The following is a 14,964-nucleotide window of genomic DNA, read 5'->3' on the forward strand; positions in this document are numbered from 1 at the left end:
ATGCTATTGGAAATGGATCAATCAGTGTACAGTGACACCAATGTAACCCCCCACCTTCCCTTCCCAAAACACACACATTCACGCACAAATAGTGAACTATTAAAAGCCCTGTTCTTGTGGCACATAAACCTTGCTGTTCAATGAAAGCACTGGTGTGAATGTATACTGCATCCGATATGTGATGTCACAAGTCAGTAATTGGGTGAAATCTAACACCAGCTGGTAGGCTACTTGGGATGAATACGGTTCCACTCGCATCAGTGCAAGTCAAGGCACATGCAGAAACTGCCTAGAGGTACAGCACAGAGCTAAGTCTCTGTCTTTTAAAGACCATCTAAAGAAAGCATCAAACTCGGGACCTTCTTGTGCGCTCTGTAAATATCAACGTTAACATTTTAATTGGCTGGCGCCATATCCTCCATATATTTATTTCAACAGCACTGGCGCGCGTCTCTTTGGTTGGTCGACAGAAAATAATCCCCGTGCTCCGCGAGCCGCAGAGTTGGGAGAGAAGTTAGAGAGTGGAGACCTCTACTCTGGACTCCATACAATGAGGAAATTCTGAGGTGGCAATCCTCGTTCTGTTACGCTCCCTTTGGCTGTAACCAAGGGCTAGCTCATGAACCGGTGTCCTCTTGCGTGGAATTCTGTTTTCACTTAGAACTCTGCTGCCTGGACAAATGCATACAAATGCATTTAGGAGCCCAACGGACAAGGAGTGGACGCGTTTCTCCTACTGCAATAACGTGAGTAAATGCACCTTGAAAACAAGTTATTCTATTTACAAACTGGATGAAAGTACTTTTTCAATTTGTCATTCAATCATGGTGCAATTCTTTATGAATAGTTGTGTGAGTAGTGCTTTTGGTTATTAACAACTTCCCATCAATCAATTAATGACTTGGAGTAATTAGACACAGCATAGCCTATCATACTTGAAAAAATGATTGAAATGGTCTTGTTTATAGATTTTTTTGTTTTTGCTCCCTGTGGGTACTAAAATAAGAACGCACGTGGTGCACCTAGAAGTCGGTGGGTAGTTGGCATTGACATCTCCAATCGTCATTCAGCGCACACTTTATTGATTACGCAGTTGTTGAAGTCTGTAAGGGCTGACGGCGCGGTAGGAATTCACGACAAAACAGGGTCTCCCGTGTTCTCTCTTTCTGATCTCTTCCAGCACTTCTCTTCAATTTCGGTGTTGCCATAACAAGATTCTTGTAAGGTGGTTTGAATTGATAAAGAGCAGTTCCCAACTAGGTTAAAAGCGAACGTTCAGTAGACTCGATTTCCCTTGGCAGTCATCACTGAATGGCTGCCTGTCTGGAAATAACTCTACCGGCTAAGAAAGTTGGGTTATTTAAAGCACAAGCTGCAACACGTAAATCCATTTTCACAATGCTATTATTCTGTACAAATCATACATCTCGACTCTGAATCTGAACAGCGACCAGTCTACGTGCAGCTCAGTATTGTGGAGTTATTCCCAATACATTCCACATGTTCCTGTGCATCGGGCATTTACACCTAGGCATGCGGTTTTTGCCGTGCTGTTACATTTGGCTGGGACTGACGAGTTGCAAAGAAATCTAATGGCACTTTGGCTGTAGCAGAACTAGACCGAAAGGGAAATCGTGGCTTTAGAAAACAACGACAATCCCGTGCATTGTGATGCCCGTCCAAACATCTCGCTTGCTACAGTGACATCCCTACTGTTCCACAGAACTAATGGTCGTCCACTACAGAATGCTTCTACAGCAGCAAACGTAAGAATGACGCAAATTGTTGCGAATGTACTGAGAGGTGAGAGGTCAGTGTGTTGCTGGTTCAGTTACATGCCCTGAAAGTGCTTCCTGAGGGTTTAAAGCAACAAGCATCCACTGTTGTGTGGTGGTCTGAAGGACAGTGAAGTACAGGCTGGAAACGGTCCTCGCTTAAATAAACTTGACAGAGGTCCTGAACACAGTTCATTGCTGTTGCTCTTCTTGCAGACATAATACACAATAATGTCTGTGTTTTGATTGAGGCAAGAATGCTACGCACCCTCACCTGTCTAAAGTCCTCTGCCATTGAAGTTCATTACACACCTGGCCTGTCATGCGATAGGTAAAAGTATCCGAATGTGAATGGGCTTGAAAGGGGTCAAAATGCAATTTTCTACAATGCTTGTGGGTCAAGCCTTTTGGAAGCCGCACACACATACAAACACACACAAGTTAGGTTTGTTTCAGAGCAAAAAGAAAATGACTAGCAATTCCCCCCCCCATGTTGACACCTTACACCTCAATCTCTAGGAGTCTATTGATGGCCAATTAGCATAGGCACTATAACATGATTAGGATTTCTTGGTTCAGTATGATTACTTTCTTCATGTGTACTATTGAATGACTCGTAGATGAGTAATTGCACAGGCATCCCCGTCGATGTCGCAAAATGAAGTCGGTGCAAGGTGACATATTACGCGCAACTCGATGCAATCTGTGTCTCTGTGGAGTAAGCAGGGTTGTGTCTCATCTGTAGATTCCGCTCGGTATTTTAGACGGTGTGTGTGAGGGGCTGTGGTTCACCCTCCAAACATCTGCAGCTTCCCCTGTGACAGGAAAAAGGGCAAACCAATAAAGACCCGTGGAAGTTTACTCACAGGCCTTTGTCTGCTTGCCGTCTTGTGGACTAAGTCAATCTTTGCTTTGGACTACAGTGACCTCTTGACTCTGTGACCAATCTGGGGAGTTGTGGAGAAGAGGCGGGAGGAACTGACAAGCTTTGGTGCACCCCCCCGCCCCCCTCCCACCCCCCCCCCGCCTCCCTCCCTCCCCCCACCAGTTGATGCTTTCTGTGATAGAGCCATGCAGATTTGGAGTGGCCTATGGCAGTATCTGCACTTGGAAGGCTTGTTAGCCTAATGGCCATTTGGAGAAGTGGAACAGAGGCTGTATTAGTTCAGGGCTCCGTGATGAAGTCATAGTCTCGATACAGGTGTGATGGCTGAACAGTTGCCAATAGGAACAGATATTGGACTGAGATCAGCAGCAGATTCATGTTCAAGAATTTTATGGTTTAGATTCAGGGGAAGCATGCAGGAACAGGAGATAATTACCATGGTGCTCATGAATTTTCATTCACAGATTTGTATTAAGCGTATAGCACTGATAAAAAATGATCTGTAAATGCAAAAATGGCAGGCAAGCGTTAAACTTCACCTTGGGCCTTCTACTTTAACTTTTGTTTTGTCCTGGTTCACTGGCCTCATCGTGGCTGTCTGTCTTGAACGTTTTGGCAGGGGGACAACCAGCATACTCTGGAACTTAACAACGCTTAGTTGCTGAGTCACCATGTTAAGTTGACTCCATGTTGGATGGTCTGTTTTATACTGATAGTTACAGGACAGCACTGCACAGTTAGGAAAAGGCCAAAAAATAAATAAATGAAGGTACTTTTGAAAGGACAAACAATACTTGAAGCGACTCGGCACTTTTGACCGAAGACCATTGGCTGCTTATAACTATGCACAGGTTTTGTGCTTATGGAGAGAATGTCCTACTTCTGCACGAGCAGAATCTTGGAGATGGTCCTATACCAAATCACTTTTCCATCACAATCATCCCTTCCTGAGTCTTTTTGTACTTTGAGGCATTATCTTGTTCTGAGAAGCCAGCCCAAAGTGTTGTTCAACATCTTTGCAGGATTAGCATCTTGGCGTGGTTAGCTTCCACCAATTGATTGGCTGATTGAGTAATAGGACTGCCAATTAGTCATGTAAACAGTGCACTGCCAGTGTCGGCACTTACTAAGAAATCACACACTGGCAGTTATCAATGAAACCAAGTTGGGAAAATTGCCTCCCCTTTTCTTGTGAGGATTGTAAACACGACTTAAGTGGATTTGGCATTGTTTGCATGTGAAATGAACCGCACTGGCTTGGTCTGAACCGCATTGGCTTGGTCTGAACAGCTTAGACTTTGTCCTTCTTCAATAAAGTATTGTTATGGTTCCAGGCTAATTTTGGAGTAGAACATAACATTTCTCCGTTCTAGACAGACTCATCACAGTGGAGAGCTCGAAGACCTGATTGTTTATTGTCTTGACATGGCACTCACTCACTTACATACTGGTATTTCCTTCCTTCAACAAAGCAATGTTTGGGGAGTTTTGTAGTGCTTTCAGCAACCGTTCCCATAAACCACTGGGGTAGTGGGCTTGTCAGTTGAGAAGACAGGGAATTTACCTCAGGTTTCACTCATTTTGGGAATCCTAAATCACCCTAACCCTACTGGAGCATCAAATGGGCCCAAATTGCTTCTTGCCGTCGTCAAATGCAGAGAGAGCCAAGTTGGCAAAACAACATTATTCATCAGTGTGACAGAGAAGGGGGGGGTGGGGGATGGATGGAGATCTCCCACATTGTCTTTTGCCATCGTTTTCAGCTCTTGCAAACCTGTGACAGATGGAGACCTGGCTGTCAGAATTAGCATTAGATGGACCTTGGGCACTTATGTTATATTTAGACTTTTCCACTCCAAACCAGCCAAGATTTAAGCCGAACCAGCTACTCCACGGCCCTATAAATGACAGTTTTATCCCCCCCTCCAACAGACGAATGATTGTTTTCATATACTGAATGCCCCTGCCCCCCTCACCCCCCACCCCCCTCTCCTTTTCCCTTTCCTGGTGTGGGGGTGTGTGTCTGTATTCCCGGCTGTGGAATGTCACACCGGTATCTCGATGGTGAACAGGTGACAGGGCTCATGGGTTGTTCCCCTCCAAGCCAAGAGGGCCACACCGCTCTGGGAAAACAAACGTGGCTGCCATCGAGAGACCCCCTCCACCCCCCCCCCCCCCCTCTCTCTCTCTCTCTCTCTCTCTCTCTCTCTCTCTCTCTCTCTCTCTGACTCTCTCTCTGACTCTCTCTCTTTCTCTGACTCTCTCTCTCTCTCTCTCTCTCCTTCACTCTATATGAGCCACACAAAGACACTCCTCAAATCTTTCAGTTGTGCACATCTAACTCTTCTGGCTTATAGTCCGCCTGTCAATCATAAACGCTCGGTGGTGGGTTTAAGATGAAGTGACTGTGGTGTAAGCACTTGACATTAGTTTGCTTTTGGTTTTTGGTTGATCTTTTTTTCCTCAGGTATGCTTATGCTTCTCCTCAGGTGTCACAGTCTGATTAAAAAAAAAAGTGCTCTTTTGTCGAGACAGTTCACTATGGCCTCACAGCTGTGAAGTTTCCCTTCCTAGTCATGACAGCTTGAACGAATGCTCCGAAATTTTTCCTCTGATTGGTTTGGTTGGAATGTACAGTACAGAAGTAAGAGATTCATTGCTCCTGTGGTTACGTAACCGTCTTTCAGATATGTTAAGTGTGATTGGTAAGTGATGCATGCTGTATAACAAGACCATGTTCACTGTCTCCTACAGACATGATCCAGAGAATTGTCCATAGTAGCCTATGGGGAATGACTGACAGCATTTTAATTAAACTTTTTAATTATTGAATTGTGTTGTTTAGTTTGCTACACTGGCCATCACAACATTTTCGGTGTTTAGTATTGGAAACAATTCGCTGACACAAAACTGACTGGTAATAATCTGATGCAATATGTTATATTTGGATTCATGTATTGTAATATGTTGGTCAGCCATGAGTGAATACGAAGTCAACTGAAGTGGTGTTGAGAGGACGTGCGCTAATACAGCTGTGTGCATGGTGGGCAGCGCCACCTAGAGGTGGGGTCAGAGTAGGGTCACTGTTTGATAGTCACTCTGCATAGTCTATCTCCCGATAGAAGGTAAAGCCAGACTCAGAAGGTTCTTAATCTTCCACGTTGTCAGGTTAAACCTTTTAACTCATCAGCCCATTATTTGTGTCCGCAGCTACTGTACTTGCAGACGTTTATGTGGTTACGGAAAAGACACTCAAACGACATTCCAGTACCTTCTGTTGTAGGCCATATGGCTGTGCAGTAAAGCCATCAGTCATTTTTTACTGTTCTTGTCACAGGACCTCATTTAAACTCAAATGATACATGTCGGATCCGGATCTAAACTGCCGGGGCAGAAATGGCACCTGCGTGAAAAATGTCCCGCAAATATCTTTTCACCAAATCACTTCCCGACGTCAAAATGTCAAATACGGCGGCCGCCTTTGCAGCCAGTCAGCGCACGGCTCTCAGGTCAGAAAGGGTTCTCTTAATGGACTCCTAGAATTGACTGTCCGACGGCAATTTGTGCTCAGTCTACCAGAGGAATGTTAGCCTGGGGGGGGGGGGGTTAGCTGGGGGGGGGGGGTGGGGGGGGGTTCTCAAGGTTAACTTAACCCAGGAGGTTTTGAATCGCCCCCCCCCGTCCCACCCCCTGACTGACCTAACGCTAGCGACAACACAGGGGAAACACGACACGGGTGATTCAACAAGACTTTGATAAGTCCCGCAGCAAGCTAAGTGGACTGGCTGTGTCATTCTCACGTGGTGCCTGATGAGCTGTGGTTCTCGTATCTAGGTAATACTGCGGTGACTCCATGTTATGACAAGGTTTATACACATGGGCTTCAATGGTATGTTGTCCTTTTCAGCAGCCAAATAGTTGCTGAAGAGGAAATGGAATGCGTTAGAACAGTGACTGCAGAGTTGAGCCATTTCTCGAGTACCGAAGCCTGACTAACGGTTTTGGTTTGAAAAACGACCCAGTCAAGTATCTGCCTCTATTGTGATGATGTTGAACCTGCTTCCTACACAGTGGACACTGTAGCACATGGCCAAGACCCACTGGAAGCTTCTCCAAGGGGTGTTTGACCTCCCTAACTGGTCAACACGCATTTTATTTAAAATAATATTTGCCGTACAGTAGCTTCTCTGCCGCTAAACACCTTGTTTTACATGCACACACTTTGAAGACGGAGTTGCCATCGTCCATCTCTCACGGTCCTTTTCCGTTTTCCGAGGCTAACTGTCGCGTCTCTTTGCAGGAGAACCCTCCTCCTCCTCCTGTCGCTATGTGCAGCGGTGCTGCCTGCAGAAGAAGACGACCAAACGCAAGGTAAGCGGTCCCTCCTTAATCCGACTGAACTCTGCCCCCTGTGAATCTTTCTGTACATCTCCCCCGGCAACCTGACACACAGATGAAAGGACGAAACGCGGCTTTGCTCGATCTGCTCAATAAAAAAAGGCAAGGTTTCCTTTCAACGCAGGCCCCCCGTTGTTAAAAGTCACGGCTAAGGCTCTGCAAAAACGTGTCTGGTTTTGTACGCGTCATGCTTCGGAACGTGGTGGATTAAAACACACAACGGAGGAGGGGTTTGGTCATGGCTAGTGCGTTTGCAGGACGCGGTAGGCCGGCCAGGGTGTGTGTGTGTGTTTCTGTCAGAGCAGGACAGCTGCACACGAGAGCTTCCCAGTCCCATTCTTTTTTTAAACCCCTCTCTCCCTGCAGGTCTGCTCTTGTTCCATCGGTCTCAGAATTCAGGTTGAGACCGCCCTCCTTCCCCTCTCCTCTACTGTCCCCCGCCTCCTCTCTATTGCCTCCCCTCTACAGCCCCCTCCTCCCCTCTACCGTTCCCCCCCCGCCCCCCTCAACGCACAAGGACAGTGAAGCGCAAGCTAGGGGGGGGGGGGGGGGGGGGGGGGGGGGGGGGGGGGGGGGACCGGACGTTGTTGGCAAGTACGTCAATTAGTCAAACTGAGAGGAAGAGGTCTTTTCACAGTAGAGCTTAGCATGTTTTGGCCGAGCTCTGCTCTTTCATCAATAGTATCGAACGGATAAGAGGATACCCATCAGTGGTTTGGTCAAGACGGGGCGGGAAGAGCGTTACCGAAGTAGGGCTTTGTCAAAGCCCCCCCCCCCCCCCATACACACACACTTCAGTTAGTGTGTCCTTAGCTACTTGTGATGTCTCATTTACTGTTACGTCGCATCAAGACGACTACATTTCTTCTATCGACGCACCTCTTCCCTTAAGAATCTTGTGGAGGGGGCGTTCTGTTTCCACAGACAGAGTCTGGTGCTGAACGTTTGCCTGAAGCATACCATTGGCAAACATAAATGAAGTTTGAATCGGATTTCAGTCTGCGCTCCCAGCCACACAGCCGAACCACAGAGCACAGGTTCACCTCAATCTAAACCCTGTCAGGGTCACCCCTATATCACAGTTGGTACTGTCCCCTCCACCTCATATATATCATTGTGGGAGCCACTCCATGCAGGATCAATCCATCATAAGCAGGGGAGGAGGAATGCACAGTGATGGCTGAAGCAGCCTGTCCTCGCATATGAGACAGGTTAATTGGAATCCAGGCTGACGTTACCCCGGGCAAAGAATGTCAAGGACGTCTCTTTGCGCTCTCAGATCCTCTGCAGATCCTCCCCGGGCGTCAGGAGCCCACGGAACACCACATGGATACAGGGCACAATCTCTCTCTCTCTCTTTTCTCTCTCTTTTCTCTCTTGCTCTCTCTCGCTCAATCTCGCTCTCTCGCTCTCTGTCTGTCTGTTACTCTCTCTCTCTTTTCTCTCTCTATGTTGCTCTCTCTCTTTCTCTTTTCTCTCTCTCTGTTGCTCTATCTTCTCTCTCTTTTTTCTCTCTCTCTGTTGCTCTCTCTCTTTCTCTTTTCTCTCTCTCTGTTGCTCTCTCTCTCTTTATCTCTCTCTCTATCTTCTCTCTCTGTCTCTCTATCTTCTCTCTCTCTCTTTATCTCTCTGTCTCTCTCTCTCTCTCTCTGTCTCTCCCTGTTTGTCTATCTTCTCTCTTTATCTCTCTCTATGTTCTCTCTCTCTGTTTCTATCTTCTCTCTGTCTGTTTGTCTCTGTCTATCTTCTTCCTCTCTGTCTTTATCTTCTCTCTTTATCTCTCTGTCTCTCGTTTCTCTTTGTCTCCCTCTCTTTAACCCTGCCCCTCTCCTAATGCCCCATCATTTCATGCCATTCATCAATATAAACGTATGTTGAGACCTCAATCCATTTGCAGGGAGTTCAGGTTCAAGATAGTGATCCCTGGCGTCTCGCTCTTGGATCTTCCTTGTAATTATAGAGCACCTTCCGTGTTCCGTGAAGACCATAATGTTTTCTCCTAAGTAGTTCCATATGAAAACGTTCAAGGGCATAAAGGTAACTCAGAACTCCCATCTGGTAGCCTCCCCCCCCCCCCCGCATTACTGCTGTCAACATTTATACCAAGGTTTTCTAAATAAGTTATTGGCTGTTCCATGTGACCCGCCACCGAGGTGAAAGGTCGCGAGGTCATACATGTGCTGCTCGGCAAAAATAGCTTTGTCACCGCTTTGATGTTCCAATGTCTTTTCCTGCTTTCTTGACGGTTATTGAACACCGGTGAAATTGTTTCGTTTCGTGTTTTTTACATTTAGTAGACGCTTTCATCCAGAGTGAACTACAGTGTAAGTACAGGGACATTCCCCCGAGGCAAGTAGGGTGAAGTGCCTTGACATTACATCATTGGCACGGACCGGAATCGAACCTGCAACCTTCTGATTATTAGCCCGATTCTCTAACCACTCTGCCATCTGACTCCTTTTTTTTTCGTTATTTTTACAATCACATTGAACCTGAGACTAACCGAGCACCACGCAAGCCTTTGCTCCAAACAGAGGACCGCACTGAGACAGTGAAGGGAGGCCGTTCAGTGCGTACGCCTCCTGTTCCTCTACATCAACAAGCCCCAGTGTTTGGGAGGAAGCTCCCCATGCACGGACGCCTGGTCGTTTTCAAAGGAAGCGAGCGTCTCTGGAATAGCCATGAAAATACCTTCCATCGCCTCCTCTCGAGACTCCGCTCGGCTTTGAAAAGCTCTCCTGCTTCCCCGGATCCCACGCCGCCGCTGCCTCTTTCTGCCTCTTTCTGCCTTTTTCTACTTCTTTCTGCCTCTTTCTGCCTTTTTCTGTGCCTCTGAGGACCCCTCCATCCCCCTCCATCTCTCCTTCTAACTCTGTCTTTCTCTCTCTCTCTCGCCATCCATCTATCCATTCATTATTTTCCTTATACAGTTTATTTTTCATTTCTATAAAAAATGTTGTTTTTTCTCAGTTGTCCTAAAGTATTGCATGTAGCCGTGTGTTTTGGACATTACATTGGCAGTGTGTGGAGCTTTTACCTGTTATACCCTCAGCCCAAACCTGCCAAGCCTTGACAAATCCCTCCCTCGCTGACTGTCTTTTAAACTCATCTGCTGTACCTCAGCATCAACAATCTTGACATATTCTGAGTAATCACCTGGGATTAAGGGGGGGGGGAGGAGGAATCATGACTCAGCTGTTTTGGAAAAGTAGATATCATGAATCTCTGGTGGCAGATTGATTCAAACAGGCTGTGGCGTGGGTTGCCGTAGTACAGTGCTGCACCGGCTCTCAGTGACTCCCCACTCTCATCTGGACCCCAGCTGGCCTCGCTCGTCCTCTCTTGCATTGTGGGTAATCTGTTGCAGCGCGGCCGAGCCTTGGGCAGACCTTGGACCACCTTGTGTTCTCTGTTTCTTCTCCTCTTCTCCTCCACGCGATACCTCCCTCCCCCCCCTTTCCGTTCCCCACGGCGACCACTCTCCGCGTTTCTTTCTGTTTAAAACATTTGGCATCCCTCCTTCTCTCCTGGGAGCTTAATGTGTCCTCAATGTGTGTCCTGGAAGGTGGTGTGTGTGTGTGTGTGTGTGTGTGTGTGTGTGTGTGTGTGTGTGAGACTGTGTATAAGAATCCATGTGTGTGTGTGTGTGTGTGTGTGTGTGAGAGAGAGATTGTGAGAATGTGTGTATGAGTCTGAACCTAAGCAGCTGTCTCACAGTCCCCGTCCCCCCCCCTCCCTCCCTCCTCCTGTTCCTCTCAGGTGTCGATCTCCTCCATCGGTTGGGCCTGACGGACAGCAGAGAGGCCCCTCCCTCCGGGACCAGCTCTCCTCCCCCCCCCCTCCCGTCTGACTGGGCCTCCCCCGGGAGCCGGGGTCACCCTTGATCCGGACGCCCACATCGAAGCCCCCGCGGCGGGCCTGTTCCCGCCGGAGATCGGCGAGGAGTTTTCCGTCGTGGTGAGCCTCAGCTCCTGGCGAGCGGACAATGCTTTCCTCCTCAGCGTGCGCGACGGCCGGGACAGGCTGCAGTTCGGCGTCCAGCTGCTGCCCAACAAGGTGGTGGTCTACACGGGCGAAAAGACCTCCGTCTACTTCGCCCACCGCCCCCGGGACGGGCGCCCGCACGCCTTCGCCCTGGGCGTGCGTCCGCGCTCCGTGTCCTTCTATGCCGACTGCGGGGCGGAGCACCGGCGGGAACAGACCCTCACCCGGGCCCCGACGCTGGGATCCGGAGGTGTGCTCACCCTGGGGAGGATGAACTCCAAATCCAGCCCGTTCCAGGGCCGCATATGCCAGCTGGACATCTACCCCTCGGCCCGCGCCGCCTCCCGCTACTGCGACTACCTAAAAAAACAGTGCAGGTTGGCAGACACTTTCCGATCGCCCCCGCCACCCCTAACCCCCTCCTCCGCCCCCTCCGTGGAGTCTGGCACGGTGCCCGCCTCCCGAAACCGCCAGACCCCCACCGGGGCCGGAACGTCTCCCGGCCTTTCCACCGAGGGTGCCCGACCGCAGCACCGAATCCCGGGCTCCTCTGAGCAAGCTCCCCTGGGGCTCGGGACCCAGAGCTCCTTGCTGGAGCATCTCGCCCAAGCCTCCACCCTCACCCCCAGGCTAGACCCCGACACCCCCCACACAGGCACCCTCACTGGGCTCGCTGCTCTGGGCATCGCCCGCAGGAGTACCCCCGCCCCAGCAGGGGGCAGCAGACAGCATGACCCCCAGGCCGAGAACAGCACGGAGGAAGAGGAACGGGAGAAGAGGACACCCGGGGCAGCCACCGACCCCACCCCGGCTCCGGTACCCCCCGTCAGGCAGAGCTTCTTGAAGGAGGGCCTGAGGAACAATTCGAGGCCCCGGGTCTCTCTGCCCCGGCCCACAGACCTTCTCCTGGAGAACCAGCTGAGGACCAATGGCACCACGCTGTACCGGGAGAACCAGGTGGACACCTCCGAGGAACACGGCGCGGACGGGAGCTACGACGTCGACATGGGAAGCTACGACTACGGATACGAGGAGCCCGAATACTTCTACGACTACGACGGCGCTTTACACGGGCCCAAAGGAGATCCGGGGCCTACGGTAGGTATCTTTGTTTTCTGAATGCTCACGATCGCAGATGGGGAGAATGTTAGCGTCAGGTTTCCGAGACAAGTCCGAGCGAAGACGCGCGGCAAATTACAATGCAAGGCAAACGCCCCTAATTTATGACCATTAGGCTTTTGAGTGCCTCCCCGCATCACATTTGGCGCTGTCTCAATGTGGAAGAACATATTTTGGCAGAGCCCGTGCATTGATTTAGAGAGCGAAAGGGTGGCGTGTCCAATCGTTTTATCTTTTTTTTTCTTCTCGTTTTAGATTTTCATGTATCAACAGGTGGTTAAAATAACACGTCATATTTGAAATACTGCCAGCTCTCTGAGGTGGGGAGGGGGAGAGGGGGGTTGGGTCTCTCATCCTTGGACTAGCGACCGAGCACAGAGAAAGCATCAAACGGCGACGTCATCCGATCTCATTAGTTTTTTTTGTTTCTTTTCGTTTGTTTGAGGGGTTTTTTTCGCGCGCGCGTCTCCAAAGTGAGAACAAGGGATCCATTCTATTATGGCGTCCGATCTCGATGTCGCGGTCAAATGTTCCCCCTCGCTGACGATCCGCCCCACCTCAGGCCTTCAGAATGTACGTGTGCTGATGCTACATGTGTCGATAGATCCAGCAGAGTTTCCATAGCGTTTCCATAGCCTTTCCATAGCCTTTCCTTAGCCTTTCCATAGCGTTTCCGCTGCTGCCGTCAGCTTCTCCACGCTAGGGACTCTGTTGTTTCACAGGTTTCCAAGGCGACGCATAGCTGCTCAACTTGACTTAAACACCTCGCTTTGCATGTGGTACAAGGTACTCACCGACCTGTAGAAAATGGTGAAGATTAACCAATTTGTTAATTGGATAATGTTCTAGTTTGAAAAACTAAAACGTTATTTGACTGGATTTCAGTTTTTCTGGTAGGCACCATATTAGCAGCAACTGGTCGTTAGTTTTCTCCGAAAGTACTCTGACTCCCTGTCCTGATGGGGTCAGTTCAGGGTCAATGGGTCAGAATGTGATATCGGAAAACACCAAGGTTATATACACATTTTTAAGTATTGAATGCTAGACAAAATACTGAGGAAAACAAGTGTCTGCACACAATTCATTCCAGTATCCCACAATGTAATCAAACAACGATATTAGTTATGGAGAAGCATTGCTATTGATATGTGTCAGGCGTGGCCATCTTTGAAGATGAGGGTGCGCTATCCTGGATCGACAGCAAGCATGTGAAGAGTCGCTAAAGGGTGCAGTGGTGTCTCTTGGCCTTGTTGCTGTGGCGAAGGCGGTGGTGTGTTCACTGTTTCCATCAGGCTGTGTGTAGGAGTGGAGCTGAGGAGCTCACATCTGTCTGGGAGACCAGCGCAGGGGGGGGGGGGGGGTGCAGGTCTTACCTCATGATAACATCACACACACACACATACACATACATACACACTGTATCAACACGTGTGGAAAAAACACACACACTACTGTGTACACTGAAGCGGGCGTGGACAACATGCACACGTGCGCGCACAGACAAACGTAAACACATGCACGCATGAACACGCTGACCCAAATGCATACAGCAGACACGCAAGCGAGCGTGCACACACACACACGTGGACATACACAGATACACACCGTTCCCTCCAGGTTGACCATGAAGTAAAGTCACACGTTAGAAACGAGGGAAGACGTGGATGAACCCGACAGGCGTCACAAAACACACCTGGCAAGCGGGGCTACGTTCCATCACTGAGCTTGTTGAAAAGAATTCGAACAAAAGAATTTGCATGGAAGTCTCATGAAAAGAGTATGCTAACATTGACATCCGTTGCTTCTTCTCAAGACAGATTATGTATCGCCGTGATTGGCTGACTTCCGCCTCTGAGGCTGCAGGCCGCATGTTCGTAGGTACCATAGCGACGGCGTGTCCATGACGGAGGCATAACCTTCCCACAGACTCCTCCAATCTTCATCCTGTTTGACGCTCCAGTGATATTCTGGGTTGTTTGTTTTATTTGGAAAGGGGCCTGTCGCAGGAAACACGACGGGGGCCAAATCAGTTTGAACATCCTCCAGTTTCCAATCATGCTTCGTGTGTAAACAAGAAACGGTGGCCCGCGGGGCCCCTCCTCCTACAGTACGTTATACGTCGAACGGCTTTGGCTTTTCGGAGGACTTGTTTGTGGAAAGACACGAAGTTCTCATTCCTCATCGGTGCTTATTGGACGTGGGATGAAGCCACAAGCCACCGAACTGGCTTTACACCACATATGGCGTTTTATATTGTTGGCTTTGAAAGAGGAGAATAGTAGGCTCCCTCCACAGTCCATAACTCGATCAATCCTTTCTCATGCGTTACCAAGTGGTGATGTCAAGTGCAGGACACAATGGCATCAGGTTTTAGGAAGAACTTGTATGGAGTGGTTATCTGTCGGACGTGTTGGCTAAAAGGTGGCCGTATCCTGCTGTCGACTGCCTCTTGATTGACTTTTGGCTTGGTATGGACCCACATGAGCTTTCAGACATTGCAGACTTGCTGATTTGAACTTTTTGTCCAGACACATACAGGTGCTGAGCATGCGAGTCTTTGAGTCTTCTACCAAGACGGTTGTCTCATCTCTGGAATATGTGGGGCTTTCCCTCGGACTCTTGTACATCTTGAGCCCAACTGAACATGAAGTGGAACCGTTCCATGTGTTTCCTGTTGCCCCTGTCTTCTCCCGTGTTCCCGACGTTCCTGTTCTTCCAGAACTGACCGGAGGGCTTGTAGCTCCGGGCGCATGCAGGGGGATGGAACGTGATCCGGCCTCCTCAGAGCGAATCTGTTCGCTC

General features: G+C 49.2%; 1 protein-coding gene across 1 annotated transcript in view; it reads left to right on the forward strand.

The window, feature by feature from the left end:
• Window positions 1-265: 265 nt before the first annotated feature.
• The window catches only part of LOC124487616 (collagen alpha-1(XXIV) chain), a 56,819-nt gene continuing 42,120 nt past the window's right edge, over window positions 266-14,964 (forward strand). The window contains 4 exon segments of the mRNA XM_047050043.1: window positions 266-746; window positions 6,962-7,032; window positions 10,819-10,891; window positions 10,893-12,141. Of these exon segments, the coding sequence (XP_046905999.1) occupies window positions 691-746; window positions 6,962-7,032; window positions 10,819-10,891; window positions 10,893-12,141 (1,449 nt within the window). The 5' untranslated portion in view covers window positions 266-690.

The sequence above is a fragment of the Hypomesus transpacificus genome, chromosome 26 (genome assembly GCF_021917145.1).
Source record: "Hypomesus transpacificus isolate Combined female chromosome 26, fHypTra1, whole genome shotgun sequence".
NCBI lineage: Eukaryota > Metazoa > Chordata > Actinopteri > Osmeriformes > Osmeridae > Hypomesus > Hypomesus transpacificus.